General features: G+C 37.9%; 2 protein-coding genes across 2 annotated transcripts; one reads left to right on the forward strand and one right to left on the reverse strand.

Annotated features, from left to right (window-relative positions):
• Window positions 1–2564: 2564 nt before the first annotated feature.
• Window positions 2565–6706, forward strand: C6H1orf146 (chromosome 6 C1orf146 homolog). Its single transcript, XM_053470260.1, has 5 exons — window positions 2565–2630; window positions 4130–4223; window positions 5209–5377; window positions 5817–5895; window positions 6469–6706. Exons 1-5 carry the CDS (start codon window positions 2565–2567, stop codon window positions 6571–6573), a joined length of 513 nt encoding a protein of 170 aa, XP_053326235.1. The 3' UTR covers window positions 6574–6706.
• A 591-nt stretch (window positions 6707–7297) lies between these two features.
• GLMN (glomulin, FKBP associated protein) lies at window positions 7298–19533 on the reverse strand. Its single transcript, XM_053470247.1, has 19 exons — window positions 19400–19533; window positions 18554–18623; window positions 18306–18431; window positions 16557–16676; window positions 15664–15769; window positions 14913–15159; window positions 14198–14300; window positions 13927–14102; window positions 13484–13537; window positions 12233–12263; window positions 12068–12157; window positions 11432–11473; window positions 11286–11359; window positions 10209–10293; window positions 9260–9366; window positions 8699–8759; window positions 7847–7970; window positions 7618–7700; window positions 7298–7482 (listed from the first exon to the last, which is right to left on the reverse strand). The coding sequence occupies exons 2-19, from the start codon at window positions 18590–18592 to the stop codon at window positions 7357–7359; spliced, it is 1794 nt and encodes a 597-aa protein (XP_053326222.1). The 5' UTR covers window positions 18593–18623; window positions 19400–19533; the 3' UTR covers window positions 7298–7356.
• Between the last annotated feature and the right edge of the window lie 24 nt (window positions 19534–19557).

Raw genomic sequence — 19557 nt, forward strand, 5'->3', positions numbered from 1 at the left:
GAGGATACGGAGTGTTTGTGTAGATGTATATGTGGGGGGGGGGGAGAATAGAAGTTAATAGAAAATAGGGGAAGAAGGTTAGAATAGTGAGGTGGAAAAAAGAATAATAAAAAAAAACACTAGTTGCTAAAGGCAGGAAATCAAGAGCAGGTGCTTTTCCTGCATAATGTGGTTTCTCCACCACCTAGTCCACAAGCCTAATGATGTTCCTGAGCACAGAAAGTCTAGCCAATAGAACCAAGTCGCTTGAAATACTTCCATCCAGTCAGCCAAAGCGAGGATGGTGTCTTCAGTTTTTTAGATACACTCAACAGTTCAGTGTGATCAAATATTTAGTGGCTGCCACCAGCTGGACCGCCAATGAACACTTATAGACTCAAGTAGAGCATGTTGTGTGATAAAGTAGGTAACATGCAGGGGAGGAACGAGTGAAGCAATCTGTAAAGGGTTTAAACTATATAGTCAACACCTAACCATGTGACCTACAGAAAGAAGGCAGAGAGCTCAAGAAATTCCTAACCTAATGTTTTACATATCAGGACATAATAACAATCATCTGTTCCTTAGCAGGTCTAAAAATTAGGTAAATACAACCTCAGATGAACAACTTATGACATATTACACTGTGTCATGATTTATTCAACAAAAGTAAAACCAAAATGTAGAAGCCAAACTAGTACACCTTTACTCATTCCATAGGAATTAAGTAGCAGACAGGTGCTGCTAATCAAATGTCCTTGGTTAATTGATAATCAGCAAGTGTGACTATCTCTATAGAAGCCAAAATTGTAGCAGTTTGCTGGTCTGGAGCATTCAGGTATGTTAACACAATGCCAAGGAGGGAAGACATCAGCAATGATCTTAGAGAAGCAATTGTCTGCCCATCAATCTGGTAAGGGTTATAAGGCTATTTCCAAACAATTTAAAGTCCATCATTTTACAGTAAGAACAATTATTCAATGGAAAACATTCAACACTGTTGCCAATCTTCCCAGTGGATGTTCCTGCAAATACACCCCAAGGTCAGACTGGGCAAAGCTCAGGGAAATTGCAAAAAACCCAAGAGTTACATCTCAGACTGCAGGCCTCAGTTACCATGTTAAATGTTAAAGTTTGTGACAGTAGAATTACACTGAACAAGTAAAGTTTGTTTGGAAGGGTTGCCCTGAGAAAGCTTTTTCTCTCTAAAAAGAACATGGCAGCACGGATAAGGTTTTCAAAGTTGCATCTGAACAAACCTCAAGACTTCTAAAGTGGAGGTGTTTGGCCATAATGCAGTGTGCCACGTTTGGCGAAAACCAAACACAGCATATCAGCACAAACATCTCATACCAACCGTGAAGCATGGTGGTGGATGGGGTGGTGATTTGGGCTTGTTCTGCAATCACAGGACCTAGGAACCTTGCAGTCATTAAGTCGACCATGAACTCCTCTGTATACCAAAGTATTCTAGAGTCCAATGTGAGGACATCTGTCCGACAGCTAAAGCTTGGCCGAAATTGGGTCATGTAACAGGACAGTGATCCCAAGCACAATATAATAGTATTTAAGTGATATTTAAGTGATATAAGGCGCTACTTCAACAAACATTGTATGTATATATAAATATAGGCTGCTCAACAGAACCACACAGCACCTTTCTTACTTTGAGTAGAAGAAAAAAAAAAGATGGCGCTCTCCACACCAGAAGATATTACAAATTTGGAACAAACAATCCAAATGAATGGACACATTTTCAATACAATGTCTTGTGAACATAAATGTCATGGTGCAATATCCCGTGATTTCTACTTTTAAGAAACATATAGTCTTGTGTAGAAGTTTTGGGGATCTGTGAGCACTGTGGAAGTTATAGTCTCAGAATACCAAATTTTAAAATATAATAGTTTGGAAAAGAATATGCGCACATTTAAATATTTGCCCTATAACTGCAAAAAAGAAATGAAAATCCTGTGCATGTACCCAAACTCAGCTATATTCATATGTTTAGGGTTTTTTATTTCTCATTTGCACTAGTGGTGTACAATTTATAACAGATAAACCTGTAAACAAATGTAGATTTTTTCCAAAATATTTATATTTTTCATATTAAATGATGTATTATATAGATGAGTATATTTAAAAGAAAGCCCTACTAGTGTGACCTTTGTCGTAAGGAGTTGAAGGTAAGTCTGGTACCTCTGGAAAGGTCTCAGGCTGTAAAGTGAGATTTCCCGCTTAAGACTTCTGAGGCATTCTGTACCCCATCTTTAAACCGATTGCTCTGCCAGAGGAAAGGAGGTTCTTAAACGTTTTACTGGCAGTCCTGAAGCATTATCCATTATCTTCCATTTATTGGATATAATAATCATTATAGGTGGGGTATAATAATCAGTATAGGTGGGGTATAATAATCAGTATAGGTGGGGAGGGCCCTCCTCTTGAAGTAACAGGTAGGAGGGAATAAAGTGTTGCATTTGTCTTAGACCGTTCTCTCCTAATTGGCGGGAAGACTCTGCCCTCACAGCACGACTTCACACTTCCTCCTTTCAGCCAATAGCAGATCAAGGAGAGCGAGGCGCGTCATGGTGGATTACGGAGGGAAAGGCGTGAGCTGGGGTACTACAGCCATAGTGAGCACATCCTTGCGGGTGCGTGTCACGCTTACCGGAGGCCTCTGTTTTGTGTATTGCTGTAGGGCTTCAGGGTGACAGAGAACATGCTGTACATATAGCATGGTGAACATATAAACAAACATGCAATACGTGTGTTATATGTGCATATCCTCATAATGAACATAATGCTGTCTGCTAAAGTAAGTTAAAGTGACAACAAACATTACAACGGCAAACAGCTGGTTAATGTCAGCTGTGTTGCCATGGTCACGATAAAAGCATTGACAGCATTGACCCAGTAGAAAGGGTTAACCCGTTAGGGGCAGCAGGGCTGATCATGCTGAGTAGTATGATAATGTGCGATATAGGAGACTTCTGCTGTCCCCTCACCTCCGTACATCGTTTATTACACAGACTTATCGGCTGAGCTTTGCTTAATAAGAATGACAATTTAGTAAACATAGGTAAATGTGTATATGTTGCTTAAAGTCGTATTTATAGGAAGAGACGTGCCTGGGAGGATCAAACTGAACACGGATTGTCAGCCAGCTTAACTTTATTCAAGAATAGGTGGAATGGTGATTACTGTGAAACCGATGAAAGGGGCAGCAACCCTTTTTATAGAGAAATCATTTTGTTCCCCAGATCTCTCTATGGCTTTCTGAAAACCAGTGCTGTACATTGGTGTTTCACTATATAGACACCCAGGCGTGTTTCACTATATAGACACCCAGGCATGTTTCACTATATAGGCACCCAGGCATGCTTCACTATATCGGCACCCATGCATGTTTCGCTATATAGACAACCAGGCTTGTTTCACTATATGGGCACCCATGCATGTTTCATTACATAGGCACCTATGCGTGTTTCACTATATAGGCACCCATGCAGTTGTCTATTAATCTCCTATCTATTCATGAAGCAGATATTATGTGTTAAAAGTTATATAAACAGTTTGAGGCTCAATGATGTAAAAAGATAATTTAGATGTTTGTGTTTTAATTAGAAGCATGAAACTTATCAAAAGACTATTTACAATCTTTGCTTCCAATTAATAGAACACAGGGAGAGAATTGGGTACATTTTACATTTGCATATAAATAGAAAAACTAAACTGAAAAGATTTGTTCATTATTTACATTTATTGTCATTCCTCCAGTTTATAAGTATGTTGTATGGCTAGGCCAGGAATGTTGGTATTAATAACTTCAAAAGGTGAGGCAGGCAAAAGGAAGGCAAGAATCCACAGGTGGCAGCATAAGGCAAAGTCAAAATAATCTTTATTACAACCCAAAATAGCTAAAACCAACATAGTTATAATAGCAGAGACAAGCGGTATTTACCCAGAAAGAGGAAAGCGAGTAGATACGAGGTGTTTTTCCCGTTGGGTCTGATCACCTGGGAATGGAGTCAGGGAGGTAAAGACATTTAGTTTTTTGAGTATAGCAGAGTCTTTATTAAACACTAATCTACATCCACCATTTGTGGACCGAGCCAGTTTATAGGTATTATTGCTGGTATTCTTTTGCCAGGGCCATGAAGTAGCGGCGACCCTCCAAAGCCAGCAGCACAGAGTCCGTTTCTCAGATGGCGTAGACGATGGATCCGTTATTTTTCCTCTCTCAGGTGCTTTACAGTTTTTAGACACGTTCAGAACATCATATAGTAAGGCTAAAGTGCTTTGTTTTATAACAAAAACATTGATGATAATGTTATTCTTTATCCACAAGCAAATGACGTTAGATAATGTGTTAACAAAGGTCATTAAGAGGCACATTATGAATTAAAAAAGGTTTCCAAAATTGGCTTCTAAAGCGGCATTATCCCCAACTCATTTTGCAGTTTTGATTTATTGATTGATTTGCAGAAGCTGGATCAAAAAATCGGATATGTTTATTGATTTAGATAGTTGTACCTGGCAGAGTGAAAATAGCTCATACGTATGTTCCTAAATAGCTGACTGCTGTGGGATGCCTTGCGGCGTTCTTTTCTCAGGGCCTGTCAGCTTAATAACATATTCATAACATAGAAATATCATATATTTTGATAGGTTATTGAATTGCAAGATGTTAATTTTTGCCTTATTCTGGAATAACAGACAGAGGTTCTTGTAAAGGTTTAACCTGATGGACTATTTTTCTGGTTTTTAACACGAGTATATATAACTATTGACATGAATTCCTGACTAAACCCCTCAAGACCTGGAGTTTGACATCCCTGCATGCCACCTCGGCATAGTTTAGTTCCTATTCTACACTCGTAGATTCTAGATTCAATTCAGAACATTGCCACTAGGGGAGAATGTATAGCACGTGCCCCCCCACCACCAATGCCAGTGCACAGACCACCAGAACACAACCAGGGGACGGTCAGACCCTGCCAGGAATGTAAATCATTAAAGCAAGTAATGTGATTTACAAATGTATCACTTTGCATGCTGTAAAAACTCCTGGAGTTGATACAAAATAGTGTACAATAATAATAATAATATGTACTTGGGAACAAGAATGTTCCTTTAAAATATTTTAAGTCATCTCCTCATCCTAAAAATACAAGCTTATGCTTATCCAAACAAAAAAAACCTACTGTGTTTATGTTTTGTTTTATTAAGGTATAGCTTTCTTACTAACAACTGCCCAGGAGCTCATCGAAACTTCCAGAGCCGTCGTCTTTGAAAGGATTCAAAGCTTCATATCTGTTCATCGGAACGGCTTCCTAGTGATAGAGGCCGCTCTGCATGAATCAGACGAATGGGATTTAATGTTCGGTATTCAGCAGAGGTAAGAAGTGAAATTATAACGTATTCCACCCGCTACAGAACGTCTGTACATGTGCTATTTATACACAACAACGTAGTCAGTGCTCTCGCATCTCTAGGTACATCTTGATTTTCTGATAATAATGAGAACAGGGTCAATAACATGAATATAACCTTTAAAAGTATCCTGCGGGACAATTAAATAGTTATAGGGCGATAGGAATAAATCTAAAAATGATCCAAATTATATTAGTTTGCTTAAAATGATAGCGAGCTTCTCACCAGCAGTCACCAAGTTTCCTGATGAATAACCAGATAAGGTTTTAACGTAAACATAGTTGTCTTGCTGGCTCAACATCGTTGGAATAGCTGGAGAGTTGCCTTTTGGCTGTACTTATATAAAGTGTTACTACGATACGATAACATTATTTTCTGTAAACCTGGTCAATTTCTATTTACAGATTTCTTGGAAGTAACTTACGAATCCTTCCTGCTCACAATAACGGGGATATTGTTAAAAATATGTTAATAATAGCCAAGGTAAGCAAGATCATTTGTAATATTGAGAATGTGGATATCACTGCCAGTATCAGCTGAAGTTGCAGAACAAACCGAGCTCTGCATGAAAAGTAGCCAGCGAGCCAAAGTGCCAGGAGCTACATTTCATGTTAACATCGCTGAAAATTGATGTGACGGATCGTACTGGTGTGAGCTTCTCACTTCTCATATTCACAATGCTGTGATTTCCAGAAAGATAGAGGATTTTCAGGGAGGAGATTCAATTCGAATACTAATTGATGTATTAAAATTGTATAGATTACTGTAACTCTCAAAGTATACTTACCCCAAATAATATTGTTTACCCTAGACATAGGGTACCCAAAAGTCAAACTACCCCAGTATATGTAGATTGAGTGAGACAGTTTATGTGAACAAAACTTATACATTTAAGTTAATACTGTTTAAGTTACTGGAATTTATGTGCCTTTGTCAGCGTGATTAGTCTGTAACAGAAATTATTTATTTGCCAATCAATAGACCATTTTATTCACATATATGGACCATTTAGCGCGACTAAAAATTATACAATAATCACTTTTCAATATTTTTCAGGCAACTTCCAAACCCCATACTGAAATCATACAGGACAGAATTTTAAAGGCAAAAACGCAGATTGTTGAAAGTAGTCCAGTTTGGGAAGTCCTTGACCAGATTTGATAGAATTGTTTGGTACGAGTTCTATAACTTAACGTTTCTGTAAGTTGTCTAAAGGGAAAATTGTAGTGTAGAATTTAGCGTTTTGTCACATCAGTATACACTTTGGAATCGCAATAAAACCTTTAGGCTATTTACTGTCATCGTAATTAAAAGTCACGTCCAGACTGGCACCGATTTAAATGACCTGGTTTCAGTAAATACTGTGTATATCCATATACTATTACACTCAAACCAAAGGCAAAAATGTTTATTTTTTAGTTGGATTTGTTTTTGCATTATTAAGTTCTAAACCTGAATTGGGTAAAAAATGTATTTTATAAATTTCTCTTGAATTATACACTACACAATATTTTCAACATGTTTGGGGATGCGACATCTTTTCTTCTGGGTCATACAGGTCCTTCTAGGTCTTAGGAAAGTCAAGAGTGTGTATTTGTTTTGTTTGTTTTTTTTAACCAATTGTCACCAATATTATCTTTTAATTTAAGTGTAACTCGGGTGGCTTTCTTACTTATACTAGTAAGTAAACTGGCGGAAGCCAGACTAAGAAAAATCCAGGTTCCAGGTGATATTGCCCCACCTTGATCACAGGCCAATTATACGTAACAACTAACTCTCCAAGGGCTGTATCTCAAGGCCTGCGAGCCATCCCTTGAACAGCCCTGACTGGCCATGTAGAATAAAGAGGTTTGAATAAGGGCAATTCACATAATAAAAGCATGACTTATGTTCTACATTTTGAAATTATTTATTGGCTAAAACGTGATGATAAATACAGAAAAGCTAAACATCTTTACTTGACCCAATTTTTTCCTCTGATGCCGATCTTAGTTTCGCTTCAATGAGTTCTTCTACTCTGGCAAGAACGCTTTCCATTAAATCAAATGTGAAAAGAGCTGACTGTAGAACCTAAAACGTCAAAAACAATTAGTGTTGTTTAGATTAGCACAGCAGCCGTACACATTTCTGAATAGATTCTAATACACGTCCAACTTCAAGGCAAAAATCTACTGTAGGAACAGATTGAAACATGAAAACACACACCTGAAGCTGCATTTCTGGGGTCATGTCAGGTAACGTCTCTCCTCCAACCGTCACAGTACAGACCGACTTTTTAGAGTGGGCACCTTAAAAAGTAGATTATTTTGATTAATTTTTTTTTTTAAAGAACATACAAAAATCGATATCCTCATTCCCTGAGAGGAAAAAAATGTGCAGTTCTGTTTTTGGATAGAAGCTGAAACTGACGATTTGTCATTGACGCATTTCTCACCTTTCCTTTTTTCATTTGTGTTCTTCATTTCAGCTTCATAGTGGGCTCTGGACATATTCAGTCCCATGTGAAGAGGCTTTAAATAATCTTGCTCAATTTTAGGAAGTTCTGCCCATACTCCTGTCTGTCCATAATATGACATACAATTCATTAAAGACTTGTGTCAAACCACTCTTAATTTTGATTTAAGTGTATTAGTATTACTTATTTTGATTATGGAACTATATAATACAGTTCTTTGTTCTGCGTCATTTATACTATTTAATGTTAACACTATTTATTGGACAAGCAATAAAGTTGTTACTTTCTTGTCTGTTTCCACAATCAGTTGGTTTGAACTGTATTACTCTAATTCAGTTAGAAATATAGAGGCATAAAGTAGATACATGGTAAATATGCTGATCATTGTTTAACAGCTAAGCTAAAGAATACAGAAATCCCAAGCAAATGCATCCAAACATGAGCAGGGAAATAAGTCAATATTTAAAAGTGATCATAATAAGATAAACATGCATATGGGAGAACTGCTGTTCAGAGATGTCATATATGCTGTACTATACATAGGCTCCAGCTAATATTGCATCAGTGTGTAGTTTATGCTAAATATGTCCAACAGCTAAACATGTAACCAGAACCCATATAAGACAATAAAGATGTTTTAAAATAGTAAACTCCACAGCATGGTTCCTAACTAGAAACCACTGGATGTCCTATCTGGGGGATGAAGAGATGCCAGATGTTGGAGCGCAAACTTTCACTTTCATTCTACAATTCTATTTTTTGGACACTTTACCTAATAAAAGAACATCGTACTATCATATCCATGCAAGCCAAAGTCAAATGGCTACTTACTTCATTATCTGTTTCATCTTTAATTAATAAATACCTCAAAAGGTTCAAAGATGCCATTATCCTTCAGAAATAAAAAATATATACATTAAACATGAAAAAAAATTAAGCAAACAGTATTAAATGTAATTATGAACAGTGTTTATGCCCATTTTTATAGGCAATATTCCAATTTCATGGATAAATATGTAATTCAGCAGACACGTGAGAAGCGTTTTCAGTTTCTATGGCAACAACAGATCAGTGCCAGCTTCTGTGTCACATGACAATTAGATGTTCCTAGCAAAAATATTTGCAAGATTACATTATTATTTCACAATTGTGGGCATTCAGGTACTAGATGTTTGTAATGCTGTATTTAGTTACAAAAGGGTCGCATTTAGCTGAGAGAGTGGAACGGTACCTTAAAAAACTGACCTTGGTGTAATAACCAAACTGCATTTGATCTGCATCAGTTCACTCTAGCATTTTCTTGGGACTGGGGTCAGAAAGATTCCAGATCTCAGAGGAAATGCAGAATGATTACGCTCGCTGAACCTCCATTCCGAGGCTTTAGCTTCTTACCGATCGGAGTTCTGAAGCAGATCCGTTTCTGCTCTTTCAGGGAGTGAGAGAACCATATGGAGGAGAGGAGTCAGGCGAGGCCTTGCAAAACATGTGTTTCTGCCAGTCTAAAAATCAGAAGAAAATAAAGTAAAATAAACACTTTAATTAAAGACATGAAAACATAATACACGCAGCCATGTATTATAAAGCAATACACACAGCAGAACGTGAAACAAACTACCTAATACTTTAACAGAAAAATCAGGGAGATGATCCCCTTTTACAATACAGACCATACAGGACAACTCATGTGTTTCTGCATTCACACGACCACACGAATGTACTTAGTGAACAAGAACTATCTTTCATACTCAATATGCTGTCCCTTAAAACAGGATATTTCAGAAACGCCACCATGGCAGGAAAGGAAAACACGATTCATAGGAACCCCCTGTGGACATTTATTCATAACGCGATATCTGAATGTCTGGCGTTACCCTGCTCTAAGCGCTGTCAGTTAACACATGGAGGGTGAAAATCCAATCGTCACTTTACCTGGGGCTGGCTAAATCAGCAACTCCCTGTTAAGTTAAAGGAGATGTATTAAAATATTTTCCCCAACATGCATCCCACCGGTATTTGTTTTCCTTGAAAATCTTTGTAAGGTGGAAAACTTCACCTAATTGTCTGACTCCGACATTAGAAAAGAATCGCAGATTCCTTGAATATAAAGCATGCTAAATCTGAATATCTAGCCATTTCCCATTTCTGTTTCACATTTGCCGAAAGACTCCATGTTCTCTTGGGCCATTCTACTTATTACGATGAGTATTGCTTAACACTCTGCCGCTCACTAAATTCCTTATCTAGGTGGCACTGCACCCCGAACAGATGAACAACTCGCCATAAATAGATATTTTAACATATTCAGTCCGAAAATAGAGCCGCATGATGCATGCAGCCTCACCTTCAGTGCAAAGTCTATCTGGTTCTTGATGTTCTGAATAATATATCCTTCCACACCAGCGTGATTACTTGTCTTTAACAGACACCTAAAGGTAAAGCAGGTCATTAGCAAGAGCAGAGCTAAATAAGAGGTGAGAAAGTACTTACGTGGGAAAATAATAATAGCTACTAATTGATGGGCACAATTGTCAGATTTTCTTCCGCTTGAATACGTAATAGCATAAACTTTTGGTATTGTATCAATGGTAAGATATATGGGGTCATTTGTGTGAGACTGCAAATTGCATCTCAATAACCTGTTGTAAAACATTTTTGAGGCACTGAGGGTTTGTATATATGTTTATTGCTATAAAAACATGAAATATTAGATGACAATCATTTTTAAAGCAAATGCCACAACATACAGTAGTTTGCTTAGTTCTGCTGTATTGGAATGGATCGGACGACCAAAAATATTAAATCAGGGCTATAAAAATATACATACTATGCACGTTTGTAGTTTTTATATGTATATTTAAAGTATCATGGCAATATTTCAATATTAAAAATACACCTGTACATTTCCCAGAAAGCATACTATACAATGTATGTCCCATGAAGTGCCACCTTGTCATATTTACCTTTAACATTGAAGTCCTTGCGTAGGTGTGCGCTTTATATAAAATATTTACCTACTGGTGTCCATGCTGAACAATTGCCCTATTGGCCAAGCCTCAGACAAAGGTGGCTCTTTCAAAATTCTTACTAAAACCACATATTCGATTAAATTGAAATGGCGCCTTTGATCAGGGCTTCTTTGGGAGATGTAGTCCTGCAGCAGCTGGAGGGCCGCAGGTTGGACACCCCGGGCTTAAGAGCTACATATTACCTACTCAAAATCTTAATGGGCAATACATTGGTCCTTCAGCTAACCTAAATATGGCTTATGGTTTAGTTTATGTGGAACACATGGCCTAGTTCATCAGCTGTGTTACCTGGTTTTATACGCGTCCCCATGACCAATAAAACATCTATTAAAATGTTTTGATTTGGTTTTTATTTACATGAGAATACTAACACTAAGCAAGTCCAATGTTACCTGAAAAGCATGTATTTTCCTTCCGCCACAAACTTGTCTATCAGTAATTGTAACATCTGTAAACTTTTCTTTCTCTATGAAGAAAGAACCCAAATGACATAAATAAATCACACTTTGGTAATTGTCTGTTCTTACATTGCACTTACCAATTGTTCAATTGGACAAAGGGTCATCACCTTCACCAACCCCTAAAGACAGGATTCAAAGAGAGACACAATGCATTATTTCTACCCATTAGCTCATGTAATATCACCCATACCATCGTATAACAAGGCTAGCTTCCCCTATACTGTCTGTTATTGCAACATATGCTTAACATTCTGAGCCCACATCTTTATGTCAGGAGTCAATAATCAAGAGATCACCTAACCCCTTAAGATCTATAGATGTAGCGCCCCTAACACCTTACTGCTTGAAAATCCTACTGCAATAACTAAGAGACACCCATGAAAAACTTTATGTAGGGTTTTCTGCTCTTCTTCTTCAAGCAACAAACATCTACTCGGCACACATTACACTACTAAAAATATAAATATGTCACATACCGAGCAGAATAGTGGGAGTTACCGCTACACAATAAGATGCGCAAGATAACCATATCCCTCCCTTGCCAAATGAATCCATTTCATGTATACAGCGTGCAGAGGGTTAAGGGTGTCCCGATCCAGCCTGAAAACTATTGTTTTTAAAGAAATAAGAGCAAAGGGGCATGCGCGTACATTTATAAAGACATAAATATTGGAACGTGCTAGCGCCATACCGTGTTAACACATTCATCTCACCTGTACTACTTGGAGCACCGCTTTAACCTCCAACAAGTCCTGATGAAGACTTTCGTTCTCTGCTCTTAACAAGCTGCTCTCCAACAACTCCTACAAACACAGAAGCTCACATTGGAGGGGTTCGTTCTATCAGTGTAGTAGTCAAACGTCCAGAAATAAACTTACAAGTCCTTTGGACAAGACTGATTCTTCCGTTCTGCAAAATAATAATAATAATAGAAAAAATTCTCATACCGGGCAACAACTTATCATATTAACTTCACATGCTAAAGTGGGGAACTAAAACCAGCCGTGAACTGGGGTAGACAGAGATTAATTACCGCTCCATACACACAATATATTTTTCATTTTAGGTCTGTGGTCTTATGTGCTCTCAACGATGACAAGTTTGTTCTGTTTTCTTTACTAACACCTTGTACCTTTTTCTTGTCCAAGCATTTTCTCCTGGAGGTGCCAGTATCATATCGCATTCAGTGTATAAGGTAAATGTATTTATACTCCATACTCTTGCTTTTCATTCTCTTGGTTTCTCATTCTAGTTCTCAATGTTTCATTCATAGTTTGGTTTTCTACTTCCATAGGTGAGATAGGACAACTGTTTTTTTAATTTATTTTTTAGATACCTCTGTAACCAAGAACCCAAATATATCTGTAATATAGTCACATTATATTGGGACAGCTGACATCACAATCTAAATACATAGACATTAATATGTAGTTGGTCCCCCTTTGCAGCTATAATAATATAGTTAGTATGAAGTGGTTGTGCTGATATGCCGTGTTTGGTTCTCGTCAAACATGGTGCTGCGCATTATGGCCAAAACATCTACTTTGGATTCGTCTGTCCAAAGGACATTGCTCCAGAAATCTTAAGGTTTGTTCAGATGCAACTTTGCAAATCTAAGCCGTGCTGCCATGTTCTTTTTAGAGAGAAGAGGCTTTCTCCAGGAAACCCTTACAAATAAACTATACCGGTTCAGTCTTTCTAATTGTTGCTGCTTTTCTGAGATCATCGCTGATGTCTTTCCTCCTTGGCATTGTGTTAACACATAACTGAATGCTCCAGACCAGCGAACTGCTAAAACTTCAGCTTTTATAGCGGTGGCCACACTTGCTGATGATCAATTAATCAAGGGCATTTGATTAGCAGTACCTGTCTGCTACTTGGAAATGTTTGTTCACTTATTCGTTTAGTTTACATCATCAAGGCATTAATATTGCATTTCTTATCGTTTGCCACTTAAAAGCAACACAGAAAAAGCGAGCAACTTATGCCTACATAAAAATACTCATGGGCTTCTACAAACGACAAAACGTCTTTAATAATGTGTCGCCATTATCTATGATATATTTATGATGTATTTTACCCAAAGCTAAAAAATACAAACGCATCTTGGTTTCACAGAACGTTCTTACCTTTTTATCAGCACATCCACATGTTCCATGTTAGCCTTCAGAAGAAACAACGGTCTAAGGAAAACAAAAAAAGTCATTTGGTTGTGACTATGCCAATAAATCAATAGAAGTCTATTGTAAAGGGGCATTCATCTATAGCGTCCTGGTAAGTAAGGGGGTCATTTTTGTGATTAGACTTGGCAGGGCATGGAGTCCTGATTTTTACACAATGTTAAAATGAAAATATTGGCGCTCGTTTTAATTGTGTTTTGAGGACAGTTTTGGGACTGGAGGTGAAATGATTCGAGTTCCATTATTTTAGTGAGCCATCGTGTACAATGTATTTATGTCTCATTACAATACATCACAGCCTGTAAACAAAACACTTAACGTGCCAGTGTTCTAATTGCCTTAGTTATAGACATACCAACCTAGATTTTGGAGATATCGTGTTATCCTCTTACCCAAATACACATGGAAAATCGTCCATTCCGATATGTTGCACAAACAGAAGGTACGCAAGACACGCGAAAGGCTCATATTTTCCTTCCTCAAGGTCTTTACTTTCGAACGCCTCTGTTACATTACCAAGCTGTACAAATGCCTTGGGCAGAGATTCCCCCAATGATACCAAGTACCTCTGCAACGTAAGGATTGTGTGTTAGCGGCATGATTGATCCGGTGTGTCCCAACAAAGACATTTTCTGTGATTTCAAAAAGTTCGGTTACTCTTACCAAAAGCTCTTTAGCAAACAAGCGGAAAGGATTGTCGTCAATGTCATCGCAGAGTGGATTTAGAGGTGCATTGAGTAAAGGCTGCTTCAAACAACTATAACAACTACAGAAGAAAAAAAACCCATAATATTTTATCAATTACAAAAATCCCTATTTACATATATATTGCATAAACATACAATGTTCTCTGTTGCAATTTTGACTTTTAGCAGTCCAGGTCGCCTTGGCGTAATATATAGATGTGTGGCAGTTTTGATACGGAACACTTATTATATGTTCTCAGGGAAACCAATTGGTGCTACCAGTCTTAAAATGAGGCGTGAGGTCAGGTGGGGTAAGATGAGAGGGGCAATGGGGTGTTCATTCCTAAACCCAGCCGTAAGGGGCAAGTGTCCCGGAAGCACATGTATACACAACCAGTGTCTGTGGACAAAAGCTGATGAGCAGACACTCGCTTAACCTGTGATGTCAAGAGGAGCCACTGGCCGCTGCATGAGCCAGCCACAGATTAGACGGACACTCCAGCCATCATATGCACTTTAAAGCGTATGATACGTTTCATATTTCGTAAATACATAGGGGGATTGTGCGGATATTTGTAGGAATATTTGCTGATGCTGGGAATTGTGTAGGTTGCAGGTCCTCTTGAGTTTGATGACTACTAACCATAGTAATGATAATTGGGAACTACTACTACTCCTTAAACGCCACTTACAATGTAACCAGTTCTTTCCTTAGCTCTTCCGCCTCAGGTTCCTTCGACACGTCTGTATTTTGAGCGACAAATTCAACAAACGGTTTTGCAAACTGGACCAAAGCGGAGCAACACCGGCAAAAGGCGTACTCATCTGCCTCGATCTGTTCTTTAGTATACGGCACGGGCAGACGGCATAACTGAGAACGGATGGTCGATAGAGAGAGTCCCACAGAATAGGCATTCTTCTTTCCAAGTTTTAGGAGAACTGCAGAATATGTGCAAATGTATCTTTTATTCTAGATAATCAGTGCTATTCTACCTGTTAATATTAAGGCAGCATATTAGACATGTTTTAGTGTCCAATAAAATAGAACAGAGGTATGAATAATAATAAAAGTATGCTTATTAGACAAAACTGCAGGCACAGGGAGGCCGAGGTTATATCCATTTTATTTTTACATTAACATGCAAAAATCTGACACTGAAATATTTCTTTAATCTAAAAATAAATAAATAAACTTTTACTACAGTCAGTGTTTTGTTATATATAGTATGTGCACAAAAACACATTTGTTCTTAAAATGAGTCGTGTCTTGTGATACACCTCGTTTCTAACAGCGGAGCAAACTCACCTTGGTCAAGATATCCAAGTTCATTGAGAACGACAAAATTACTCAAAGCCAACTATGTTTCAATGCAAAATAAAGTAATTTATGGTGTTCTTAAATAAGGGCATTCTAGGTTTTGTTTGATCAAACAGAAATATTACCTTTTTGAAGAGGTTCAAGAAGAAGCAAAATAATTTCAGCTATCTGCTCCGTGGCTTCATCTATATGTTCAAGTAAACCCAGTAAAACTTCCTTTGGATTGCACAACTACAAAACAAAGCAGTAACACACTGTGTTAGAAACCAGCGAGCACATAATAATCATATTTCAATTGCTTTCAGCGGGGCAAATGACAAAACAGCCAGGGGGTCTTTAAGAAATCTTAAATATGCTTTATACAGGGCTGTCATTTAGCGCAGGGACGTTCAACCTGTGGCCCTCCAGCTGCTGCAGGACTACATCTCCCATAATGCTCAGCTTAGGGGCTGGCTGAGGAGTATGGGAGATGTAGTCCTGCAGCAGCTGGAGGGCCACAGGTTGGACGCCCCTGATTTAGAGCATACCTTCATTTAATTGGACCTTCCTAGTTTATTTGGATGACGGTGAATGGAAACCAGAACTTTTCCGCAAACATCTACTTTGGTAAACCAACCCTAGCTATGCCACAACTAGCCAACTACCCAGAAATCAACAGGGACCAAATCTATCAGGATTGTGAACAAAGTACTTCGTAATTTATATTTTTTTTATGTTTTTTTGTTATGTTGCAGCGCTTTTAAGTATCATGCTTTGAAATATCATATACCACTGACCTAACTGGAACATACGTTAATTAGCCCTGATAAATGATCCCCTGAAGCCCCTGATCTGTAGTAGTTATTAAATGAGCAAGTGGCCAAGGTCAACTTTGGGAGGGGGAAGCGATTATAGCATAGCAAATCTCTTTTTAAATACCTACTTTCATAGGCGATGCTTTCCAGCGGGACTCATTAGCATAATAAGCTCAAGTAACTAACACCTTGACAACGGGAATTAAAGACGGAGTGCCACCTACCTGAATCAAGTCATTAATCATCTGCAAGCAGAACTGCCCTTTCTCACTCTCAGCAGAGCATTTTTGAAGGCATCTAGTAATGGGGCCAACAAGGTTCCATCCCATATTCCCGATAATGACCTGTAAAAATATGTAGCCAGTTTACAAAATGGTTTGATAACGCAGTGAGAACATAAACCTAAATTTTACAGGCTAAAGAGGATGCAAATGTTCCCGTCGTTTACAGAATACAACAACATTGCTGCTCGAATTCAAAGTTTAAGTCACTATTTAAACATAAATCTTTAAAACGGAGACACCTTTGCATTCCCTAGTGCAGTTTTTTCCCTCGGTTCTCTTGCCGTTTGAGTATTTTTCATGTCCAATTCATTAATTGTCTACCATAAAACCACTGAGAGCGGCATTAGAAGTATCCTGAGCGCAAAGAATTACTGCTCATTAAAATTAAAAAAGTGCTCACGCACAGGGTTAAAAATCATTTTAATGAAGCATTTATGCTGTCACCGTATAAGTATGATCACAAACAAATCACACTGAAAACAGTTAACATATGCTAGACTATCATTACAACACGGCGGAAGGAACACAATAAATGATTGAAGCGTATTAAATACGATTTGTAGTCATAAAAGCCGCAGTTTATGCCATAAATCCAAATTCCTCCTTAAAATATGCTCACAGACATCCCGACAAACAGCAGGTCCGAACACTAAATCAGATTAACCCATTAAGATGACTCATAGTTCTGTATACCAGCACGGATCTGCTCCATGGGATTACATGTAAGCTCCTTTTCTCATGTCTCAAAAACATATGGAAAGAAATTAAAATCCTAAATAAATTATTTTCACAAAAAAAATCCAAAAAGGTTATATAATATATAGAACCTATCTTTAGATTTCCCTCTAAAGTGCCCAGAAAAGGGGCAAATATCGGTCTAAAATTTTAGGAATCTCTTCAGTGTATACGAGGGTTTGTTTGCTAATAAAATTTCAACCTCATGTAAAGTGCAAAATAATAATTTATGATGATCATAAGCTCAGTAAATATTATGTTCTCTAGTATGTTTTGCGGTCCTGATCCCAGAAACCCTAGGCAAGCTTTATTAACCCCTTAAGCACAACAGGTTGTCCTTAAACCTATTAATGACAATACATGTACGGGCTTTGTCGTGAAGGGGTTAAACTGGATTGCGTGCTTTTCCAAGAAATGTCCTGGTAATAGGAGTCTAACAAGTTTACTGCGGTCTCCAGACCCCCAGAGAAATCAATAAGGGCTGTCAATCTCGCAAGAGTGGAAGGACTGTGACTAGAGTTCCACTTTGTCTCCAAGTATAATTGGAGCACCAGGAAGTTAACCTCTAAATGAATTAAAAAGTATGCAAATATGCGTTCCCCACTTTGCTATGATGTGAACCATGCGCGGGTCACTCGAAACCTGGATGTTGTCCACTACTACAATACATTGTTCACAGCACCGTCTCTTAATCCCTTTTTGTCCTTATTTGCGTGCCATATATATATATATATATATATATATATATATATATATATATATATATATATTATATTATATATATAGTGTATATATATATATATATATTAAATATATTATGATATAATATATTAAATTAATGAGATCTGAGGACGCCACACATACTCCTGCTCCAGTAGTTTTGCAAAGACTGTAGAAACAGTTTATTAGTTTAACAATAAATGATAATAAATATCACTTGTGTTACCGTCTGACCTTGTTTTTCTCATCTTGGATTATCTGGAGCAGAAAGGCCACTCTCTCCTCCTCCAAACACTTCTGGCATGTTGCCACAAACGCATTAATATCTTCTTCGTTAAAATCCAAATCTGACAGATTTTGCTGAAAACGAACAGATGTATATTAAGATTTACATCATTTATATATTTTTTTTAATTAACCGTTATTAAGTTCTGGTATTGAATATCCCCCTTTGTTAATAAAACTTGTTAAGTCTTACTTACAAGCCTCTGAATTATTTCTTGAAGATCTGCATCTGCCATTATACAAAGCGTGCATCAAAGATTAGGAAATCTGGAAAATAATTATAGGTGGAAACATAAAAAAAATGCACAAAAACTTCATTATTTCATTCGTCATTCCTGTAAGTACCTTGGGGATATTTTAGGGATGCCAAGGACGTACCCAGCCTAAAATGCAGACTCTCTGTCTTTAGCTTCTGATGGCTATAGTTAAGATTTACGTCGGTCATTTTCTTAGAGTAAATAAAACCTTTAAGATGATTTCGTTGGGGATGTAAAAACAGAGCAGGTTCCCAAACGTGGCGGGTTCTGAGAAACCATCGCTTGGGAGCCAGTGTGTGTTATTGGGTGACACGGGGTTAATTTCCAGAGCACTGACTGAACCGGTGAGTTACTTGTCAATTTTAAATATAAAGAATACATGGGGGGGGGGGGTTCAATATCCACAAAGATGCCTGTAGCAAAATATTACCGTATTTACTTCATTAAGCTCAGTTGACCAGGGCCCGCCTCACCTGGCGGATTGTTATGTTATATACTACTTGTAAAGTCCTGTCCGCTCACTGTACAGCGCTACGGAATATGATAGTGCTATATTAAACAATCATAATAATAATGCACGGCTCAGTTACATGTCTGCGCTTAATAAACACAATTCTGGATACTGCCGTTCAGAATCTCTCAGCAATAAGACTGACAGTACTAAAAACATACATCTCGCTCTTTGTATGAATCCAGACCTGAATGATGTAAAGTAACTGAGTGGAACATGCATGAGCTCTAGCCCGTGTGAATTTATAATATATATATATATAAGAGATGATAAACCTGGATGAGAGGGACTTGATGTCAGTTCCTGCCTCGGATGATGGGTCTGATGGTCCAAGCGCCCAGGGATACAGCAGCAGAGGAGGAAACGTACAGCGCCACAAGTCAGGGGCGCATGGATTGACAACCTGTGCGTTTCAAGCCTCAATCGACTATAA

Source organism: Spea bombifrons, chromosome 6, assembly GCF_027358695.1.
Source record: "Spea bombifrons isolate aSpeBom1 chromosome 6, aSpeBom1.2.pri, whole genome shotgun sequence".
NCBI classification, from domain to species: Eukaryota; Metazoa; Chordata; class Amphibia; order Anura; family Pelobatidae; genus Spea; species Spea bombifrons.